Source organism: Protopterus annectens, chromosome 7.part0, assembly GCF_019279795.1.
Source record: "Protopterus annectens isolate FY-2018-M chromosome 7.part0, PAN1.0, whole genome shotgun sequence".
Taxonomy (NCBI): Eukaryota; Metazoa; Chordata; order Ceratodontiformes; family Protopteridae; genus Protopterus; species Protopterus annectens.
The window spans coordinates 1298465942-1298487097 of record NC_056739.1 but is presented as its reverse complement, the minus strand read 5'-3'; the positions used below and the strand labels follow the sequence as shown (position 1 = coordinate 1298487097).

The 21156-nt window shown below is 37.6% G+C and overlaps 1 protein-coding gene across 1 annotated transcript in view; it reads left to right on the top strand.

The window, feature by feature from the left end:
- Nucleotides 1-21156, top strand: part of MINAR1 (membrane integral NOTCH2 associated receptor 1) — an 821559-nt gene that overhangs the window by 132507 nt on the left and 667896 nt on the right. The window contains exon 2 of the mRNA XM_044077909.1: nucleotides 2292-4597. Coding sequence (XP_043933844.1) covers nucleotides 2324-4597 — 2274 coding nt within the window. The 5' untranslated portion in view covers nucleotides 2292-2323. The remainder of the gene's footprint in view (nucleotides 1-2291; nucleotides 4598-21156) is intronic.

The following is a 21156-nucleotide window of genomic DNA, read 5'->3' as shown; positions in this document are numbered from 1 at the left end:
GGCTGGGTTTGTATAGGCACCAGGGTCAATAGCCTAGTACCTACCTATGAACCTATGGAGCAAAATTAGGCATTAGCTCTGGGACTGCAAGAATGAGTTCTTGTTGCTATATCTGTGCCATCAAAAGGTGTTTGAGTGCCACCATTCAGCATGTTTTGGTGCTAAAAAATCATGCTTATGCTACCCATATCAATGATTCAGGCATGCCTGCCAAAATTCAGTTATTCAGTCTCAACTTACTAGTCAGCAGTTGACCTAAAAACACCTGTGCAAATCAAGTAAGTGTTTGGTAGGGATACAAGCACTCCTGTATCTCAATTGACATTGTCAAATGCTCAGATTGAAGAAGACTGAGATGACAACACTGAAAATATGGAACATCAAAACTAGATGGTAAGTGTTGGTCTGATACCATTATACAGTGGGAAGTGAGATTTTGTCCTTTCCCAGCTGTAGTGCAATCACAGAGTTGACATCCATTATTAGTTGGGGGTGTGATGATGCAGGGAGGGCTTGCTCCCCCCTGAAAAATATGCTTTTTAAGTTTCTTTTTGTAATTTGATGTTCCTTACTTTCAGTAATGTGGTCTCAGTCTTCTGGGTGTGGTGATCTGGTTGTTTAGGAATGTGAGGAAGATCCATGCAAGAGCACATAGGTCATACTGGGCCTCACTATGTATGCTGAGATAGACATGAACATATATGTGGGACTTTCTTTCCCCATTAAACATGAATTATTGTTGGATTGAACAGAAAACACATAATATTTCCCCAGTCACAGGCAAAAATACACAATCTGATTCACATGTTCTTTTTTAATGCCTAAAGAAGACATTATTTAGTAAACCCCAAGGGTGAATTGCATAATAATTTCCAGCTAATGTGTGCGGCAAATCATATAGCCCTCTGGTTATTAACTATTTTTATGGGAAGTATGCATGACTTCATATTTATAATACTGCACTTTTGCGTACTAGCAGTCACACAAGCAGTATGCCTGTCATTTTTTTTCTTTTTCTTTTTTTCACGAAGTAATAAGGTTGTGCACTGCTAATGAGTTTCACCCTGTCCTCATAAGTTTGAGTACCTCACTCTCCATTTGTCTACTATGTATTCCTAGACTCTAGGACATCAAATGCTGTCCACCTTGTAAGCAGATATATATAGCTGCTGCCCTACCAGTGGTTATGGATGGACAGTACTTCTCTGACCTACAAGAACTGATGGTGGCAGTGAGGTATGACTTATTGAACTACTCATTCCAGCTGCAAAGGACATTACTCAGATGAAATTATAAGGGTATGCTAACTTGACTGCTTTGTATACTGTTCTGCATCACACCCTTTGATTATGCACAAAGTTTTGCTGACCCTGATTAATATTCATATTCTCATCTGTCAGTGCTATACCAAATCATTACATGCATTCAGTCTCTATAATTCTCTAATAATAATGTGTTTCTACATGCAAATGTTTCATGATAGTAGACAGCACAGAGAATTTAAGTCATGAGCTGGTAATGACATGCTTTATGTAGTGCAAGATTTGAGTCCCAAAGCCTTCATTTGCCTATGTGACCCTGAGCAAGTCACTTAGACAGTGCTCTGCAGCAGTCAGAAAATTAGTCTAGGTTCCTGAATGGTCTCCTGTACAACATGCCCAGAAACTGTCTATGAACCTATAAATAAATAAATGAATAAAACATAAATAAAACTATATTACTGAACATCTTTTATATTTGTCTTTCTCTTGCTGCACATTCATATGCATGTCTTAGATCCTTGGATTATTCCACTTAACAGCTGGAAATCTTCAGTGATTTCATTCATATCCGTGTCTTTTTTAACAATCTTGACTTACTTTTTGGACTAGGGCAAAGCCCTGCTGTGCATACGAAAGCCACAATTTCATACAGGAGCAAAGACCAGCTGTGTGTGCATAATCTACAATATCACATAACCTGCCTTGATAAAAAAGTTATCGATCTGACAAAAATGTTTGAATGTGCTAGGAGATTTCTTTGGACATAATCCCCTAAACCATCTTGTGTTAATTTAGACAAATAAGATAAATCACATCTTTATTCTCATCTAGTGGCCATAAACAGTGTGGTAAGTCAAAGGTGACTGCGAATAACCTAGAGAGATTTATAATTGAGTTTACTAATTATGTGTGGCTGCAGGAAGGGTACATTACACACTTATTTAAATTTTACTAATTGAAAGTAATGCAAAACTTTTAATAATCTTGCTTAAACTATTAATAAACAATTGATGTTTTGTTTTATTTTAGTGCTGGATAACAGTTGCTCCATTGTCACAGAAATGCAAACATCAATCATGGAGGCAAATCAGGAGTATTCTCTTTTTCTGATAAAAATTTTGGAAGAACTGGATACCAAGCATAATACAGTTTCTTACCAAGAATTGTGCAAATCCTTGTGTGCCAGATTTGATTTGACCCAGCTGGCTAAATTAAGAAGTCTCCTCTTCTACACTGCCTGTTTGGATCCAAATTTTCCTGCCACTTTGTTTAAAGACAAAATGAGGTGTACTGTTGAAAGTCAACAATCCAAGAAAATCATGGTAGCTGCAGATATTGTGACCATATTTAACCTTATCCAGATGAATGGTGGTGTTGCAAAAGACCGACTGCCCATCAGGCATCAACAAAAAATGCGAAAGAAAGAATCATTTGAATCGTGTAGATCAGATACTGAAATATGCAATGCAAATGACTGTGTATCACCATGTGATATGAGAGGGAGGGAAGATAATATGAGGCACTCTATTAAAAGGACTTCTTGTAGAAAGACAAACTGTAAAGGCTGCCAACAATACATCTCTTCTACTAGCCCTAACTTTTTGCTAGGTGTTACTAAAGAAATAAAAGGCAGGGCTGCCTCCCTTGATAGACTACAAGCATTATCTCCTTATTCAGGTATTAGTTCTCCACACTGTGAAATGCAAAGCACATATTTTCCAATGGAGATAGACAATGATTCAATTGCTGAGCAGGATTCTTTGCCTACAAATTCAGTTATGAAAGACACATTTGATTCAAATGATGAACCATTTCTGATGCAGTCATGCATTCAAAAGAGAAACATATTCAAAGAAGATTTCCACAATCTTTTAACCATTAGTCCCAATACTACCCCAATAAACAGAAGAGCACATGAAGGAGAAATGGGATCACAAAACAGAAAGGAGCCAAAAAAAGCAACTGCATTTTTTAATCATAGTTTTGAAATACCATATAGCAGTCCATATGTAAGTCAGGTTTATTCTCCTATGCAGGAGAAAAGACGTGTCAAGCATGAAAGCTTAGATGATCTCCAGGCATCTACTTACTTTGGCCCGACTACAACACCTGGGTCACAGGATCCAAAGAGGCCACTGGGAAAACAAAATAGACAGACTATGTGGCCAGCCAAGAGCTGGAGTCTAAACAATGAGGAAGTGCCAGAATTTGAACGATCGTTCTTCAGCAAAAAATCAAATGACAGCTTTGGATACCATATCTCTAACTGTGGTCCTGACAGACATCAGCCGTACCAACACCCAGAGCAACCTGGACATAGGCAATCCAGCTACACAATTAAGCATGGACAAAAGTCAACTGATATTAATTCATCTGACCCAGAAAGACTTGATACTATAAAGAAATGTAAAGACAAAAGTATTAATTGCACACCTCTACAACTTATGAAAATAGACCACCCAATAAGTGTTGGAACACAAACTGATCAAGGAGACCAAAAGAAACCTAAAGATTTATGTAATCCAAATCATGGCAGATATGGAGACAGACATACTATGAAGCATTCTGATGATGACTCCGAGGTGGTAAGTGATGATATCAGTGACATATTTAGGTTTTTGGATGATATGAGCATTTCTGGGTCTACTGGAGTTATTCAGTCTTCATGTTATAACAGTACAGGATCCCTGTCTCAAATTACAAAGTCTGACTGTGAGAGTTCACCAGAACACAGTTCAATCAAGCTCAGCAACTCAGGCAGCAAACTGGAAAAACTCTTGCGGCTGGATGGTAATGCTAGTGATGAAATTAAAAGCAGTGTTTGTAAACTGGTTCTCAGGATAGGTGAAATAGAAAAAAAAATTGAATCCCTGACTGGTGTCCGAGATGAAATTTCCCAAGTGCTTGCAAAATTAAATAAGCTGGATAAAAAAATTCAGCAGCCAGAAAAGAACAGCAGTCAGACAGACCGAAATTCCATGACAAGTGATGGTATGTCAGAAGACAGTGTATCCATTCGGATATATCAGTCGCATGCCAGTAATCATGGAAACAAAAAAGAAAATGGCCATGAGTGGGGTTGTTCAGATGCAAGTGGAAGTAACACAGAAAGTTTACGAGTTAAAGCTTTAAAAAAAAGTTTGTTTACAAGAAGGTCATCAAAATCCCTCAATGAAGAAAACAGTGCTACAGAGTCCAAAATTGCAAGCATATCCAACTCACCTAGTGAATGGCGCACAATGTCTTACGTGACTCAACCTGGACACAGTGAACAGGACATGAAAGAAAGAAGTATGACAGAAAAAAGTAAGGACTGGCACCGGAAAGCAAAAGAGGTAACGACAGTGCTTTTTTTAATATGTTTATTATGATGTTACTTAATTCACATTTGTAATTATTTTGAAAATAATGCACACTGTATTTTAATAGAAGATAAATACAAGCATATTGCCTACCATCCATAATGTTGTCAAACGTCTGACATCAGACTCAATACTGAACCCTCACTGCATTTGTAGTCATTCGATTCTCATTGCAGACTATTCATACTTAGTATAACATGTTATATCATACTTGTTAAAATTAAAAAAAGCATTTGCTGTCAGAGGCAGAAATGGTAATTTAAACAGAATCTTGAATATGACATAATCAGAAATACCAGATTTTTATTTTTCCTCACAAGATCTGCCATAAATGCTATTTCATTGCACTGTGTCATGAATCTGCTGTATACAGATTATAGCATTATCTTGCATAGTATTTTTGTGATTTTTATATGGTACCAGTGTGATGAAACACCGTTAATTTATTTATGAGAATAAATTAAACTAGCTAGTAGTTGACTCATATCTAGCTAATTATCTGTCTATTTACATGTTTGTCTATTTGTGAATATTTTTTACCTCTCTGAATTTCATGTATGTTTCAAAAGTTTCTGTCTGTCTGGCCGTACCCATGGTCAGTGTAAGCAGGGGCTGGGCAGATGAAACATTTACAAGCAGGGGCCTAGAAGATGAACTATTTACATGCTACCAGTGTCCATTAGAGACAGAAGTACCAAACTAAGGATGAATTTCTTGTTACCCATCCAATTGTCCAAGTTACACTTGAATTGGGTTGAGAAGGAACTCTGCTTCACATGGATGGGCAGCCTGTTCCAGAGACGGGGTAGGCTCTGGTATATATACATGTCCCTCCAGGCAAGGTTTCAGTTTTTAGTATGGGTAATTCTGGTGCTGTTTATTTGCAGATATACAGGATATCCATCAGAGTGGGTTCCAGTGATGCATGTGTTTACATGTAGTAGGCTACAATTAAATTAATTAATTTTATTTTAATCACTATCTTTGTATGCTAGGGATGGAAGTTAAGAGACTTTAATCCTGAACTGAGAATGAGTGCCCCTTTTGGATATGTTAGAATCTGTCATCTGATTTATGAATTAAGGGGTCACTACCTCATACAACATTGAAGTGCATTATAGTCACTTGCAACACACACACACACACACACACACACACACACACACACACACACACACACACACACACACACACACACACACACTTTTTCTTGGAATAAATATTCTTAAATGGCAAACGTACAGACATGCAGAATGATGCTATCAATAAAATGGACAGTATGTTTCAGTATGGCCTTTGTTCTTCTTTATTTTTTTAGTTTTTCAATGCTGTCATATTTCTGTCATTGTCTAGATACTTTTTATATTTTTTATTGTTTATGTGATACTAGTTACTGTTAATTATGTGGTTTAGGTGAGTTGTCGCATATGATATGCTTAGGATAGTGTGAAAGCTGCATGCAAACTGAGAAATCTCTGATTGTCCCTCATTTCTTGGGCCTTTTGTGTCTGATTCTTTCACCTACAGGCTGAGAGGTATGCATGAAAACAAATCTGATTTAGGGAATGTGATTTTCAGAATAATTGTGCCTTGTCCATATTCATCTATCACAGGTACAGATGACACCGGGTAGTTAAATTCAGGCAATATAAGCTATGTGTTATATTTGACATAGGCCACAAATCTGTTACAGGAAAGCTTGTAATATGCCCTGAATGTGTTCCTTTCAGGAATGTAACATAGTATATATTATGTGACTACACACAACAACTGTATGTCCTGTTTGTGCCTTACAACAAATCTGTAAAGTTCTAGATTATGTCTATCACAAACTTGCAAAAAAAGCTTTCTGAGAAAATGAAAATAAAGTTGTAAAAGTATGACTAAAAAAATAGTATTATCGTAAGAATCATAAATGCTACTAAAATCTTGAAAATGTAGTACTATTTGAAAATATTAAACTGAGTTCATGATCTGAATATATTCCACATTACTAACTCGTAGTAGTTAAAATGTACTAAAAGAGATGTAATTCAGATTGATTTATCACAATTTGTGTTTTTTACCTGCTTTTATTTATTGCATTTGTCTCTTTTTGTAAAAATTCAAAAATGTGTATTTTTAAAGCAGTTGATAGCACGTGTAGGCTTGGGAAAATAATACTATAAAACTCTTTTCTAGTGATAATAAAGCATTGTAGAGGAAGGGGTCTGTTTTATTAAGTGCTGCTTAGGCAGACAGAAGCATTTTAATGAAAAGTCAATTTAGTCCAGAAGAGACAGGTGATAAAACACTTGCAGAGCTGAGTAGTCTGCTAATAAGGCACTGTAACCCAATATCAGGTGTAATAGAATAGTGCTTTTGGTTTAATTTTGACAACAGTAAAAAAGTTGATCAGTAATGTAGTAAACCCTCTTATGGTGCTGAGGGTATTAGCTGAGGACAGGAAGTTTTGGGACAGTCTACTTTGTCCTGGTCTGTTTCTCTTCCAAGAAATTATCATTTTGTTTACCTAAGTAGTTGTAGGTGGGGCTTGGCCTCTGGGAGGAGATAAACCATCAATCAGTATCAGTGGTAGAGGCAAAAATCTGCCAAGGAAGGGGCCAGCCAGATGGTATAAAGGCAAAAGGTTCATTGGAGGTTAGGTTCTGATTTCTGCAAGTATGTTCTAGAAAGATAGTGAGCCAGATGGAATTGGTTATGTATATGTGCAATTCTAATGGAAAAAGTACAAGATAATCATAATAAGGTATGTATAATTACTGTACATTCAGAGACAGAGCTTTGTCTGTGAATTTTTCAACTCCTTAAATTTTGATCTGGCTATTCACTGACTACCTGACCAGTAAGGATAGTACAAGTCCTTCTCTTTCTCTCTCTCTATTTCTCTCTCTCTTTCACTAAACTGGTAGATATTTCACTGTAGCACAAAGATAATTAGCTTGCACTATCCTTACTGGTCAGGTAGTCAGCAAATAGCCAGAACAAAATTTAAGGAGTTGAAAAAGTACAAAATAATCATAATAAGGTATGTATAATTACTCTACGTTCAGAGACAGAGCTTTGTCTGTGAATTTTTCAACTTCTTAAATTTTGTTCTGGCTATTTGCTGACTACCTGACCAGTAAGGATAGTGCAAGCTAATTATCTTTGTGTTACAGTGAAATGTCTATCAGTTTAGTGAAAGAGAGAGAGAGAGAGATAGAGAGACAAAGGGAGAGAGAGAGAAGGACTTGCACAACTCAGGTATAAGTGTGCTTCAGTAGGCCTGTCTTTGATCTTGACAGAAACAGAGACTGCTGGGAATGTATGACAGGTTATTTCTGTGTTTGTATGATAGGTTCTTTAGCAAATTAGCAGTAGCTTTTATTTAGCACTAATCTAATTTTTATTGTTTTGCATTTGATCTTTTAGAAGGCTGTGGGAAGATATTATGCAAAAATGAATCAATTTCAAGGGCATGGGAGGTAAAAGGCTGTGGAAAGGGCCTTATGAGTGCTTTGTTGCTTTCAGGATGATAAAATGTGTTTTTCTTTGTTTGCTGTGGGCCTGAAAAACATTCAGCTATATTTTAGATTGATCTTGTCAGCATTTCGACAGTTACTAGGTGCAATTGTTGATGTTTTATAACATTAATTTAATGCTTATGAGCTTGTACAATGTGATTTCAGAAATTAAATTACTGATAATATTTTAGACTGTTCTTGTTAAAACTCAGCATTTGGAAGGTTATTAGATGTAATTACTGATCTTTTAAAATAGTAATTTAATACTTGTGAGCTTATACAATCTGATTCCAGCAATTATTTTTTGTTTAATGTCAAATATCATTCTTCCATTGATGTGCATACTGGAAGCTGCCATCTTAGATCCCAAAACATCTTACATCATCATCATCATGACTAGGGGGAAGCTGCCATGTTAGATATTTGGATAGAAAGTAGCTTGATTCTTATCCGGAGTACAGGGGAGATTTACATATTGCACAAGGTTTTATATAAGAAGTGATCGACTGGATGACTACTCTCGACTTTACCCCAGGACTAACTAGTCTAGTCCTTCTTGAGAATGTGGATACAGCCTAATGGAAAGTATTAGAAAAGTATTCATGGTCATGAGATTAAACTAACTTGAAACTTCTATGAATCCTATGAATGCTGGGAAGAATGAAATATGCATTTTAATATAGAAGAAAAGCAGGCTTAAAGGGAAAAAGAGTAGAAACCAGGCATAGCCACAATATAGTCACTTGCCATGAATCTGCATGGTGAGAATAAGAACCAGTGTTGTTTCTGCCAGTGGGTCAAGGGAATCCACAAAGGTTAAGGTGACATAGCACTCTCCTGCTTTGTACAGGGTATATTGCTCTTCACCCCAAAACCTCTGTTCTGTATATATATCTATATATCTATAAGAAAACTTTGAAGAAAAGTTATACAAAGATATTGAGTATACTAGGATAACATTTTATAGATGCATAGCATGTGGAAGGAGTAAAGACATATAAAATGATAAACTGTGTATTGATTCTAATTTTTTCTCAGACACAACAAATTTTATATAGAGTAACAAAACCTTATGCAAAACAGTTTGGCTCCAAAAAGGGTAGTAAGTTGTTCTAGTGAAATCCAATTAACTTCAAATACTGGAATAATAATAAATTATATTGAAAAAGAACTATGCAAACTGGATCCAAATAAAGCATTGGGAGGAGATGGAATAAGTAATAATGCCCTGAGACACTTCATCAAGAACTTATAGTACCATGATATCTATTATTTACTAGGTCATATAAATATGGGGGGATTTCTCAAGACTAGAGAAATGTGCTTGTTAAACCTGTCTTTAAGGGAAAGGAGAGGAGGACAAACCCAAAGTAATACAGATTCTTAAGTCTACTTTCGTGTTGTGGAAAATGAATGGAGAAGGTAATACTGGATAAGTTATTGTCAGAAGTGGAAAGGTTGGGACTTGAAACCATACATCAGAATACATATGCTGAAATTATATTTGCTACCACCTATAACATGAATTTCTATAACAATATAATAACAGCAGTGAATGAAAAAATTGTGTTGTGTGTGATGTCTCCACTATGGGCCAGTAATCAGGGAGCATTAATCCTCACCACTGACACAGAGAGGGATGTGCACTTAGAATACAAATGAATACACTCAGTATTTCCAGGTGCACCTCTCTGCATCAAGCACAATTTCCTTTAAGAGCACATAGGGTACATACTCAGACCAGGGCCTGAGTGTCTCTATCTGCCTCTCCCCATATCACTAGTAAGGCATCCCATTGTCACTGTGAAACCAGTGCTTCACATCCCTGCCCCAAGTGGCTGACACACACACTCTTTGAGATTTAATGTTCACACATACACACACACACACACACACACACACACACACACACACACACACACACACACACACACACACACACACACACACACACACACACACACACACACACACACACACACCTGCGAAAGGCTGGCACAGATTACCCACTCTACCAACTTTCCCCAGACTATAAGCTAGATTCACTGCCACCAGTCAGTTACTACAAGGCTATTAAAAGAGTATCCAATTATGTTGAGTGAAGTTAATATTCACACAAATGGTAATGTTGACCAAACAGCAAGGCTTTCAGGAGTGGCCAGAGTTATCACTAAATGAATATGTGCAAATACTCTCAAAACTTAAATATTTTCTAAAAGGACTGCCACAATGAAAAATTTAAATATATTTAATAATAAATAATAAAGGGACAAGAAAATATTAAATATATATTTGCAGTGAACCACAGAGTTCAAATCACAGGAAATATTATTGAAAATAAGACTGATGGATAGACTCATACAAATAAAGAAAAACAATCTCTAAACTAAGCTTCACTATATTCCTGACTGAATCTAGGAGAATTACTATTCCCTAAAAACTTACTTGACAGAATAAGGTGCAATGAAATATGTGGGCAATCTTTCTAGTCAAGTTCCCCAAAACAGAATTCCCAGTACTCAGAGATTACTCCCTGTAAAATATAATATCCAAGATGGCTTGCATAATGACCTCATCTGATCACCTGACTCTAGGTTCTCACAGTATTCCCCTTTGAAGTCGAGACAAGAATTTAGCATAGATAGCTGCAATCTTCATCTTTTGGCTTTTCCCAATTAGGGGTCACCACAGTGGATCACCTGTCCGCTCATCATTGGCAGTGGAGTTTTACAGTGTCGAGTAGCCAGCCCGGCACCCAACCTTCCACAGAAGACACACATATGCACACCTAGGGCCAATTTAGAGTGTCCAATCCACCTACAGCATGTCTTTGGGATGTGAGAGGAAACCCACGCGACAACAGGGAGGACATGCTGACTTGGCACAGAAGGCATCCCAGCCGAGGATCGAACTGGAGAACCTCTTGCTGTGAGGTGGCAATGCTAACCGCTGCATCACCATGGCCGCCCAGCATATACAGCTACAATATACATCTAAATGTTTATGGCAGTGTCTGCGGCATCCCCTATTTTTACTGAGCTAATGAACAAAGGCTTCTTCCAGACCCACCGTGTCTGGTCCTATTCAACACTGTGGGGCATCATTTTAATGGTTTAATAGCTCATATATGTTTCTTTTATTTTTCTTAAAGTAAGCTAGCTGGTTAATGTCCAGGTATCCTCTGTTAAAACGGTTCCACTTCATATCATCGAATTATCATTTCATCGAATTGCAAATCATCTAGACCAAATCGTCGAAAACTCAAATTGTCCAAAACTCATATAACATTGAATCTCAAATCATTGAAAACTATAAAGCAGCTAGAAATAACATCCCATACACTGTTTACTGTAGGAAATTGCCTTTTTACCCCACTGTAGTGTGACCTTGGAGTTGGTATATATAATTTACGGGGGGTCCCCCCCACATGAGGTTGCAGGGGGACTTGCCCCCCTGCATAAACGTAGTAAAAACTCCGTGGGATGTTATTTCTAGCTGCTTTATAGTTTTCAATGATTTGAGAATCAATGTTATGAATTTTTGACGATTTGAGTTTTCGACGATTTGGTCTCGATGATTTGCAATTCGATGAAATGATAATTCGATGATATGAAGTGGAACCATTAAAACATATACATTTAATTCAGTTACAATAATACATGTACATTTCTTTTCATTCCAGCAGGGTACACTGTTTATACATTTTAACACAAGCAAACTTCACAAATACATTTTCAACACAAGGATCTGTACAAATCAGTTTGATATACAAATGACATATAATTATTTACAAAATTCCAGTTAGCTGTGCTGGCACAAGTCATACATCCACTGTCCTACTTCTCCTGGCATGGCTGGCAGTACCTCCTATCATCACACTTTGATGTAATTTATATAGATTTAACTTCAAGGTTTAACAGGGTCATATACAGAACACTGGTCAATAGATTACAACAACTAGATATTGATTTACTCTTGATAAGGTGAATAGCTGCGTGGCTTACAAATAGGACATGGCAAGTTTCACACAGCAATTGCACAGGTGAAATTCTTGGTTACAGTCGAGGTATCCCACAGGGCTCTGTCCTAGGCCCTTACTTGTTTAGATTGTATCTTTTTCCTCCGAGGAGTTCTACAGTATGTATGCAGATAACTTGAAATTGGGTAAACTGATTACAGGGGATACAGACAGGGCATGTCTGCAAAATAACTTGACTAAATTGACCATTTGGGCAAAGGAAAATAATATGCTGATAAATACATCAAAAACTAAGCATATGAGATTTGGGAGACATAAATTGAAAGTGAATATTTAATACAGCACACAGAGATTGAAACTGTAAATTCATTTAAGGACCTGAATATATGGGTAGATCTAGTTCTGAGTTTTTCTTATCATATGAACCAGTTGGTTAATGATAGTTATAGAACTATAGATTGTATAAAAAGATTTATAAAGTACTTGAAATCAGAAGTGATGAAGTCATTACTTTAGACCCAAACTTGAGTATGGAATAACAATATGGAAATCTAATAAGAAAAGAAGCATGAGTAAACTTAAAAGAGTACAGTGGAAATATACCAAGAGCATCCATGGATGTGAAAATGTAAGTTATTATGAAAGACTAAAATATCTGAACTTGTACACTGTCTTTTACTGATATTTAAGAGGAAATGTTATTCAGGTATTTAGGGCATTTAGAGACAACTGTCTCTGGGAATGTTTGGGGTTATCAAAAAGTAGGTGAGAATCATCAGACAACCTATGAAGTAGATTCTGTAGGAATGAAAAGTGTAATAGTTGGTTCTCTGAGAGGGCAGCTGATGCATCGAACAGACTGCCAAACTACATTAAAGCAAGCACTAGCTTAGATATTTTTAAGACCAGCCTGGATACTTATGGGGACAATTGTTTTGGTGTATTGGCAGACTAGAAGGGCATTAATGCCTGTGCTTGAAATATTTGCATGCATGCATGTATGTATATCTAGCAGTAAAAAAGTATACACATGTATACATGCACTGGTAAAACGATGTACTGAATAAACTAAGAGGACTGGAAGGAGGGGAGCTGCTACTGCATCAGTGATCATTCAAACATCTACTGTTATGGTAAATTTAATTACACTATGTTCTTCATTTTGATCACTGTTGCAGTAGCCTTAGCTATATGGGCAGATTACCCTAGTTTACATAATTTTAGAAGTGGAAGGATAAAAGTCCAGAAGCTTCTAGAAAATGGTCCTAACAAAGCTAGAGCTAGACTTAGAGAAGGAGTCAAGCTTGTAGCACTTTGACATGTATGTATAGAGGACCACATTACTGCTTCTAGAATACTTCTAGTATCCAACGTTTGCCAAAAAGCCATAGATGAAGCCAAAGCCCTGGTAGAGCCATGACCCTGCCTGGAATAGTTTTGTTGTGGTGAGATTAAGAAAATAAATAACCTGAGACAACCATTTGGAAATAGCCTGTTTAGACAGGTTGTCCCTTCTTATTACCTTCACAAGAAATGATCAGCTGAATATCTGAAAGATTTTATAATGTCATGATAGTAGCTAAGTTGGATCTCTGTCATTTGATCAAGGAGCAAATTGTCGAAACCCATGGTTGGCAAATTTTATTTATTTTATTTTATTTATTTTACATTTGTTGATTGGGCTAGTCCAACTGGATATATGTCCATTTTCAGTAGAGGCCCGGGGAGAAAAGCTCCAAAATAAAAATAAATTATTAAAAAATTCATTTGACAGTTACAAAGGATAACTTTTAGCACATTGATACAGTTCTTTTCAATATGACAAAGTACAAATTAAAAACATATGACAAAAGAGTTAATTTCCTATTCCAATCTAGAGTAGGAAATATCATCTGGTTAACGCTCTCCCAAAGTAATTTATAGCTGATTACTTAGCGTGTATTTTTCATTTCAGCAGAAGTAAATAACTTGGTCTAAGAAGAGAAAGTAGAAAGAATGAAAAAGTGTAACAAACAAGTAATGGTTAGTTGGGGTTACAGCTAGGACATAGCCAGTGTTTTTGACGTATATTTTAAATTTCTGTCTGAAAATTGAGAGGGAAGAAAGTGATGTAAGATCACTAGGAAGTAGATTCCAGTTTTTCCCAACTGTATTTGAGAATAGAGAGTCCCCTGCCATGTTGTTGGATTTGGTTGTACAAACTAGTAGTTTATTAGAAGAGCGTAAGGTGTTCAGATTTTTGTAGGGACAGATCAGGGAAGATAGTATTATAGTTTTATGAGGCTGGTACAGGGTTGTATGGGCAATTGTAAGTTGGCTAAAAAATAGCTGATTCTGAAGGTCCAGCCAACCTAGCTGTGATAGATTCTGACAGTGATGGGTTCTGATGGGTTGTCCAGTGGCAAATCTGGCAATGTTATTGTAGGATTTAGCTAGTTTCAGGAGATTATGTTTAGACAGGTTAGTATAGATAGGAGAGGCATAAAGAAGTGTAGAGATTAGGTGGGAGTGGGCGATAGTAGATCTGGCTAGTGGAGTAAGGAATGGTTTAATCCTGTAGAGGGAACCCATTTTTTATTGACTGTTTTTACTTTATTGTTTATATGAGTATCAAAGGAGAGGTGGTTGTCAATAGTTACTCCTAGGAGTTTGGTTGTTATATCAGGAGATATGAGTGTTCCATTTCTAGATGTAATTGAGAAATTAATTTGGGTGGATTTACAGGTAGGAGTAAATAGTAGGAGCTTTGTTTTTTTAGGATTCAGTAGGAGGCAACGTTGAAGAAACCATGTTTCAACTATACTAAATACTGATTGAGTTTTTGATTGCAGTTCAGATGAGGAACTGGCTGAGCAAATTATTGTCAAGTCGTCTGCATATTGTATACAAGTGGCATGTGGAATAGCTAGGTATAGATCATTGATGAAGACTGAAAAAAGGAAAAACTGCTTGCTGCCTATTGCTGAGGTAGGAATTGAACCATTTTATGGCCTGAGAATGAAGATTAAGAGATTTGAGGATATTTTTAGCAGTGAGTGGTTAACCATGTCAAAAGCTTTTGACAGGTCAATAAAGAGAGCAGATGTAAGAATATTATTATTTCTGTTTTTGTTAATGGAGCTAGAGAAGGACAGGAGGGCGGTTGTGGTACTATGGAATGGCCTAAAGCCATGTTGGCAATCAGCAAGTAAGTTATTTTGAATTAGATGGTTGAGTAGTTGTTTCTGAATGCATTTTTCCATTATATTTGCCAAGGGGGATAATAGAGCTATAGGACAATAGTTAGAATGTTCATTAGATTTCCCTCCTTTGTGTATGGGGATAATGTGAGATATTTTCCAGATTGATGGAAGTGTTCCCTCATTTATGGTTCTGTTTATGAGGATGGCTATTGGATAGGCAACAGCTCTAGCTGCTTTCTGCAGGTATTTAGCAGGTAGCTGGTCATCTGATGGGGTGCAAGGTTTTAGTTTGTGGATGAGTTTACAGATAATGTGTATTGGGATAGGTTGTATTTGAAATGTGGGCAGAGAGCTAGTAAAGGACTTAGGAAGGGTTGAGCTGTTAGGGGAAAGCTGGTTTGCAAGAGACTGTATAACTTCTTTAAAGAAGGTATTAAAGTCATTAGCAGCTTGCTTTGGGTTTTCATGTTGACTACCTAGTGGGGTTGGTGTCCTAGTTTGGCCTGAGTGAAACAGTCTATTGATGCTTGTCCAAAACCTTTGTGGGTTACTCTGGTGTTTTTGTTGCATTTCATTGTAAAACTGTTTTTTATCTGAGAGAATAGCTTTTTTGTTTCATTTCTCATTTGTCTAAAAGATAGGTGATTTAAAGTACCTTTTGTAGTTCTCCACCTGGTCCAAGCTTTGTTTCTGAGTAGCAATTTTTGTCTGGTGTCTTTAGAGAGCCAGGGGGCTGGCTTAGCCCTAATTTTTATAGTATGTTTTGGAGCATGCTGGTCTAGGATGGCTAAGAATTTTGTGTTAAAGTATTTAACAGCCTCTTCTATTGAGAGGCTTTTTAAGGAGGACAAATTGCATGCCCTAAGTTCATTTTGGAATAGTTCAGGATTGAAATCCTTATTGGACCTTATTGTCCTATATGTGGCTGTAAGGGGAATATTAGTCTTTTGTTTGATTAGGTAGGTTAACGAATGGTCACTGATATTGTATGGGAAAATTCATACTGTATAAGAATGGTGGTGTTTATTTATGAGAATCCAGTCTAAGATAGCTTCTTTTTTTGTTTAGTTTATTAATTCTGGTTGGGGAGGAAATGATTTGTGAAAAGCCATGCAGGTTAATATGGAAAGTGGGATGTTCAGCATTGATACACTTCCAGTCGATATTGAAATCTCCTAGGATAATAGTTTCTTGTGGGAAGTATGGTGACAGGGAGCTAAGGATATCCTCGAATATACTGATATTATTACCAGGAGGTAAGTAGATACAGATGATGTATATGGATTTACTAGAATTTAGCTGAAGCTTGGAAGCAAGGATTTCTGAGTTGCTTTCTGGGGGTGGTGTATAGTCCAAGGAGGTAACTTGTAGGCTATTTTTGAAAAGGATTGCTACTCCCCCACCTTTCCTATTTTTGCGGTCAGCCCTTATAATGTTGTATCCAGGTGGGGTGATTTCAGTATCTAGGGTATAGGGTTTTAGTCATGTCTCTGTTAGGCAAAGTATGTCAAAAGATTGCACATCCAATAGAGCATGGAGGTGTGCATGTTTGTTTTTAATGCTGCTTATGTTGAGTTGTTCAATGTATAGTGGGTTAGTGAGTGTAGTAGGGGTAGATGAGATAAAGGGAGTAGGGTTAAGATGGTTAGATGTTGATGTACTGGCTGGTCCTGGATTTGGGTGGATTTCACCATCTTGTATGGAGTTGCTTTTGGGTCTATACCTAAGATTGTAAAATGGCAATTTAGGTATACAGATTTCCTGTATTTTAAATTATTATACTTGACGTGGGTCAGTCTATGGTATCTTGCTAGTAGGTAAGTTGGCACTGAGGTTATATTTATGTGATTGTAGGCGATGTTGAGAGTTAATGTAGCATGTTTAGAAGGGAAGTGAATATTAAGATATTGAGGGTGTTCAAAGGAGGTTAAGAGGTAGGCTGTGGTTAGGCAAGGTAAAAGTGTGGTAGTAACTAACAGATTGAGCTGTGTTGAGATAGTATGTGTTCACATTGTGAATAATTAGATCACTGGTATTAAAAGGGAGGTAGGAGTGGTGCTGTGACACATCTAAGGTTATAAAAGAAGGTTCAATTACCTAGGTGGAGAGATGCTTGATTAGCTAAAGGTAGAGTGGGTGTGGTTTAATTGGCAGGGAGAGGGAGAGCAAGTAATAGGAGGAGGTGGAGATAGGGGTGTGGTTTAGAAGTATAAGTGTAGGACCCCTGGGGGTGGTTGGGAATTGAGGGTAGGGTAGGGGAGCGGTGTCAGTATAGAAACAATCACTAAATCAGGCAGTTAGCTAGGGGTAAAGTAAGCACAGAGGGAGTAGAGAAAATAACACAAGAATGTTCAGTAGAAGAAGCAGAATATACTCATAAGGGAGTAGAGAAGAAAGTTGATTTAGGGAAATCTGCACTAATAAGGGTAAGAAAGGTGCTGCTCCAAGGTTAAGAAATTCAGAGTAGGTAAAGGCTGCCCTCTAGTCGCCAGCCATGTGCAAAATATCTATAGGCAGCAGTAGGTCCCGGGGCTGGAGAAGAGCTAAAGGGTGAGTGTAGTACACAGGCAGAAGGCTAAATTAAGGAAGGGCAGTGTGAGAAATCAGAGAGGTGGGGGGTCTGGCTGCTGCAACACCCAGTACAGAGCGATTTCTAAACACCTAGCAGGGGTATGGAAAAGGCATCTATGCTAGCAGTTTAAACAGCTATAACACATACTTTCATTAATCCTTTAGTTAGTAGAGATAATGTGTTCCAGGAGTGGGTAGATCAGGTCCTTTACAGTATAAAGGTGCCAGTTTTCTTTCCACGACCAACAGGGTGATTTCAAAATTCAATTTTGGGTACATGTTTGGGAAGCTAAAGGAAGAAGTTGTAGAAAGGAGAGCAGTGAAATACAGAGCAAACACAGGACCCAACAGCAAGTACTGTAGTCACAGACTCAGCACAGTTTACAACATCTTCATGCAAAAAAAAAAAACATTAACCTGTGCTAAAATAGATATTCAACAGCTCTTACAATCTACATACAAGATGTAGTGTAGGTAATGTAGAAATACATGATATAAGTAGCAATGGAGTACAAAATGCTTAAGGATTCCTTGTGACCATGCTATGCCATGAAGAAATCTTGCTACTAATAGCGCTCAGGCTAGGGAATAAGTAAACATTTTAGGGGAGGTAGGGTCAATATAATACCATTACTGTTTGGATAATAAAATAAAGAACTGATAAGACCACCATTAACCTTTAGTCTAGTTTCAGGCTGTGTGCAGGGTTATTGCATGAATGTGATAGATGTTAATATAGTAAAACCACGAGCACAAGCCATTAGCCTTTTTCAATAAATTCATTTGTTGAACCATTTTGACTAAGACTGTAGTGCAGTAGGTATTGGGGAATTTGCCCTTTTTCTGCTTGTAGTTTGATCTCAGAGTTGGTATAAATAATTAGCAGGAAGTATGGGTGGTGTAGGGGAAAATGTTGTTTGTGTTGTTGGCAGGTGATCCTGTGGATGTATGTTAGTTTTTCAATTATCTGCATTATCAACCATATGGCCTTGAGCAAATGGTTTTTAACAATGGGTGTGTGTGTGTGTGTGTGTGTGTGTGTGTGTGTGTGTGTGTGTGTGTGTGTGTGTGTGTGTGTGTGTGTGTTTGTGTTTATAAACAGGCATAGATCTAAGGTATGAAATATCCATTCTCCTACATCTTTGGGTTTAGGAAAGAAAGTAAGGAGATGGATAGCTTGACGTAACATAAACTCGGATACCACTTTAGACATAAAAGAAGGATGATTAGTTCTTAAGGAAACACTTTACCTGTGGGAAATGAACAGGGTTTACTCACCATAAGAGCTTGCAACTCGGATATTTTTCTTGCAGAGGTCAGAGCAATCAGTAAAATAGCTTTCCATGTCAAGAATCTAAAGTCAACCTGATTAGCTGGTTTAAACAGAGCAAGTGTTAGCCTCTATTAATACATGCTGCACACCGTCAGTAAACAGGTGTCTAAAGGGAATTAAGACCCTATCTTCCAGGAGGGCAGTTGTAGTTGATTGTGGTCAGGGTGTATTAAACACTTTTGTTCTTGTGTGAGTATATCCATTCTTTGAGGAAGCTTGTTGTGATTGCCCCTGAGCATTTCCAAAACAAGGGGGAACCACTGTTACCTCGGCCAGAAGGGAGTCACCACAATTATCTCAAGGGATTCCTTCAGAATCTGTACCCTGGATATCAATGGGAAGGGTAGAAAAGCATACAGAACTTTTTTTCTGTCCAAGGAAATGAAACAGCATCTGTCTTCTCGGCAGTCTTGTATGGAGTTCTGGAGCAGCATTTTTCCAGCTGATTGTTCACAGAGGTGGCAAAGAGGTTTACTTGATGAACTCCTCACAAATGGATCAAATCTTGAAAGACTTCAATCTTGTTTCCATTCATGAAGGTTTGCCTTTTTCCTGCTCAGCTTGTCTTCCACACAGTTTTGCTGTGATGGGATGTAGGATGCCTGTAGAGTGAGATTGTGCTATAAAGCTATATCCCAAGCTGACATAACTAGTCTGCAATGGGGTTAAGACCAGGTTCCCCCTTGCTTATTGTCTATAACAACTTGAAGAGTTCCTGGAGACCAAGGATGATTCAGAGAGTTGACTGCATTGAATAGAGCAAGCATCTCTTTTATATTTATGTGCTTGCAGATATCCTTGATGGTCCCATACATCTTACACTTTTATCTCTCCTGATGATGTACCCCAAGCAAAGTCTAGAGCATCTGTGATGGATGACTGGTTTGAAGGGGGATCTGGACTTAGGGATATTTGCTGTCTCCACCAACTGATTTATTTTCTGAAAAATCCCAGAACTGGAATTAAAAAGACAGTGGTTTTCGGTGATTGGACCAAAGAGACTTCAGATACCATTGTAACATTCTCATGTGGAGTCTTACCAGGGCTATCATGAGAATCATAGATGCCATGAGCCCCAAAATCCTGAGGTATTCCCTTGCATAAACCAAAGCATTCTCTAGACTCTCCTTGATCCTTTATCTGTTTAAACATTTCTGCAGTCTTTTTTCTACCTGAGTAGAGAGGGTAGTATAGCATTGTCCATATTCAGGCTTGTGTTTTGGGCCTAGTTGTTTGTTAGTAGAGACTGTGTGTCTGAGCACATGTTCCAGGCCATTGTAGTATAGCCAAAGCCAGTATAGCATTTCAGTGAGAGTGAATTGATTATGGTCATTGGCTGATTGGGGTTGCCTGGACTACGGCTTGGAGTAAACACCTTATTGGTTCTTTCAAGCTTTTTTTTAAAGTTGTTTCAGGTTTCAACTTTGTTACATAAGAAGTTAACTTGTGAGTGTTTCTGCCATTTCACACAGAGCTAATCGGAGGAAGGGCTCTGAGCCAAATAATCTGTGATATATAACATCATTGCTTATTTTTATGAGTTATTTATAGCACTTTTATTGTCTGCATATACTTCTCTAGCTAGTTTCACTGTGTGTGAGGTATTAACTATAAATTTTCTACAATTGTTAAGCATCTGGTTGGATTTCTTGGTTCTGATTTTTGTTTCCCACCCTCCCTCTCTATTGGTATACTGTTTTTATACTTGGTGGCTTTGCAGTTGCCCACCCCTGATTTGATCTGGGACACTCCTCACAGTCTAGTGTCATTACCTCATTCTACCTAATCCAGGGAGAACATTTGAGAAAGCCACCCCATTTAGTTTCTGGTCCTCCTTTCCCCTTTCCACTTTACAAAAAATATATATATTTTCTAAGCTTGTTTCCTGCCTTTCCTGTGGGTTGTCTGGTCAAAATACATATTTGCTGTATCCAGGACTGTTTTGTAAGCTTCTGAGCCCC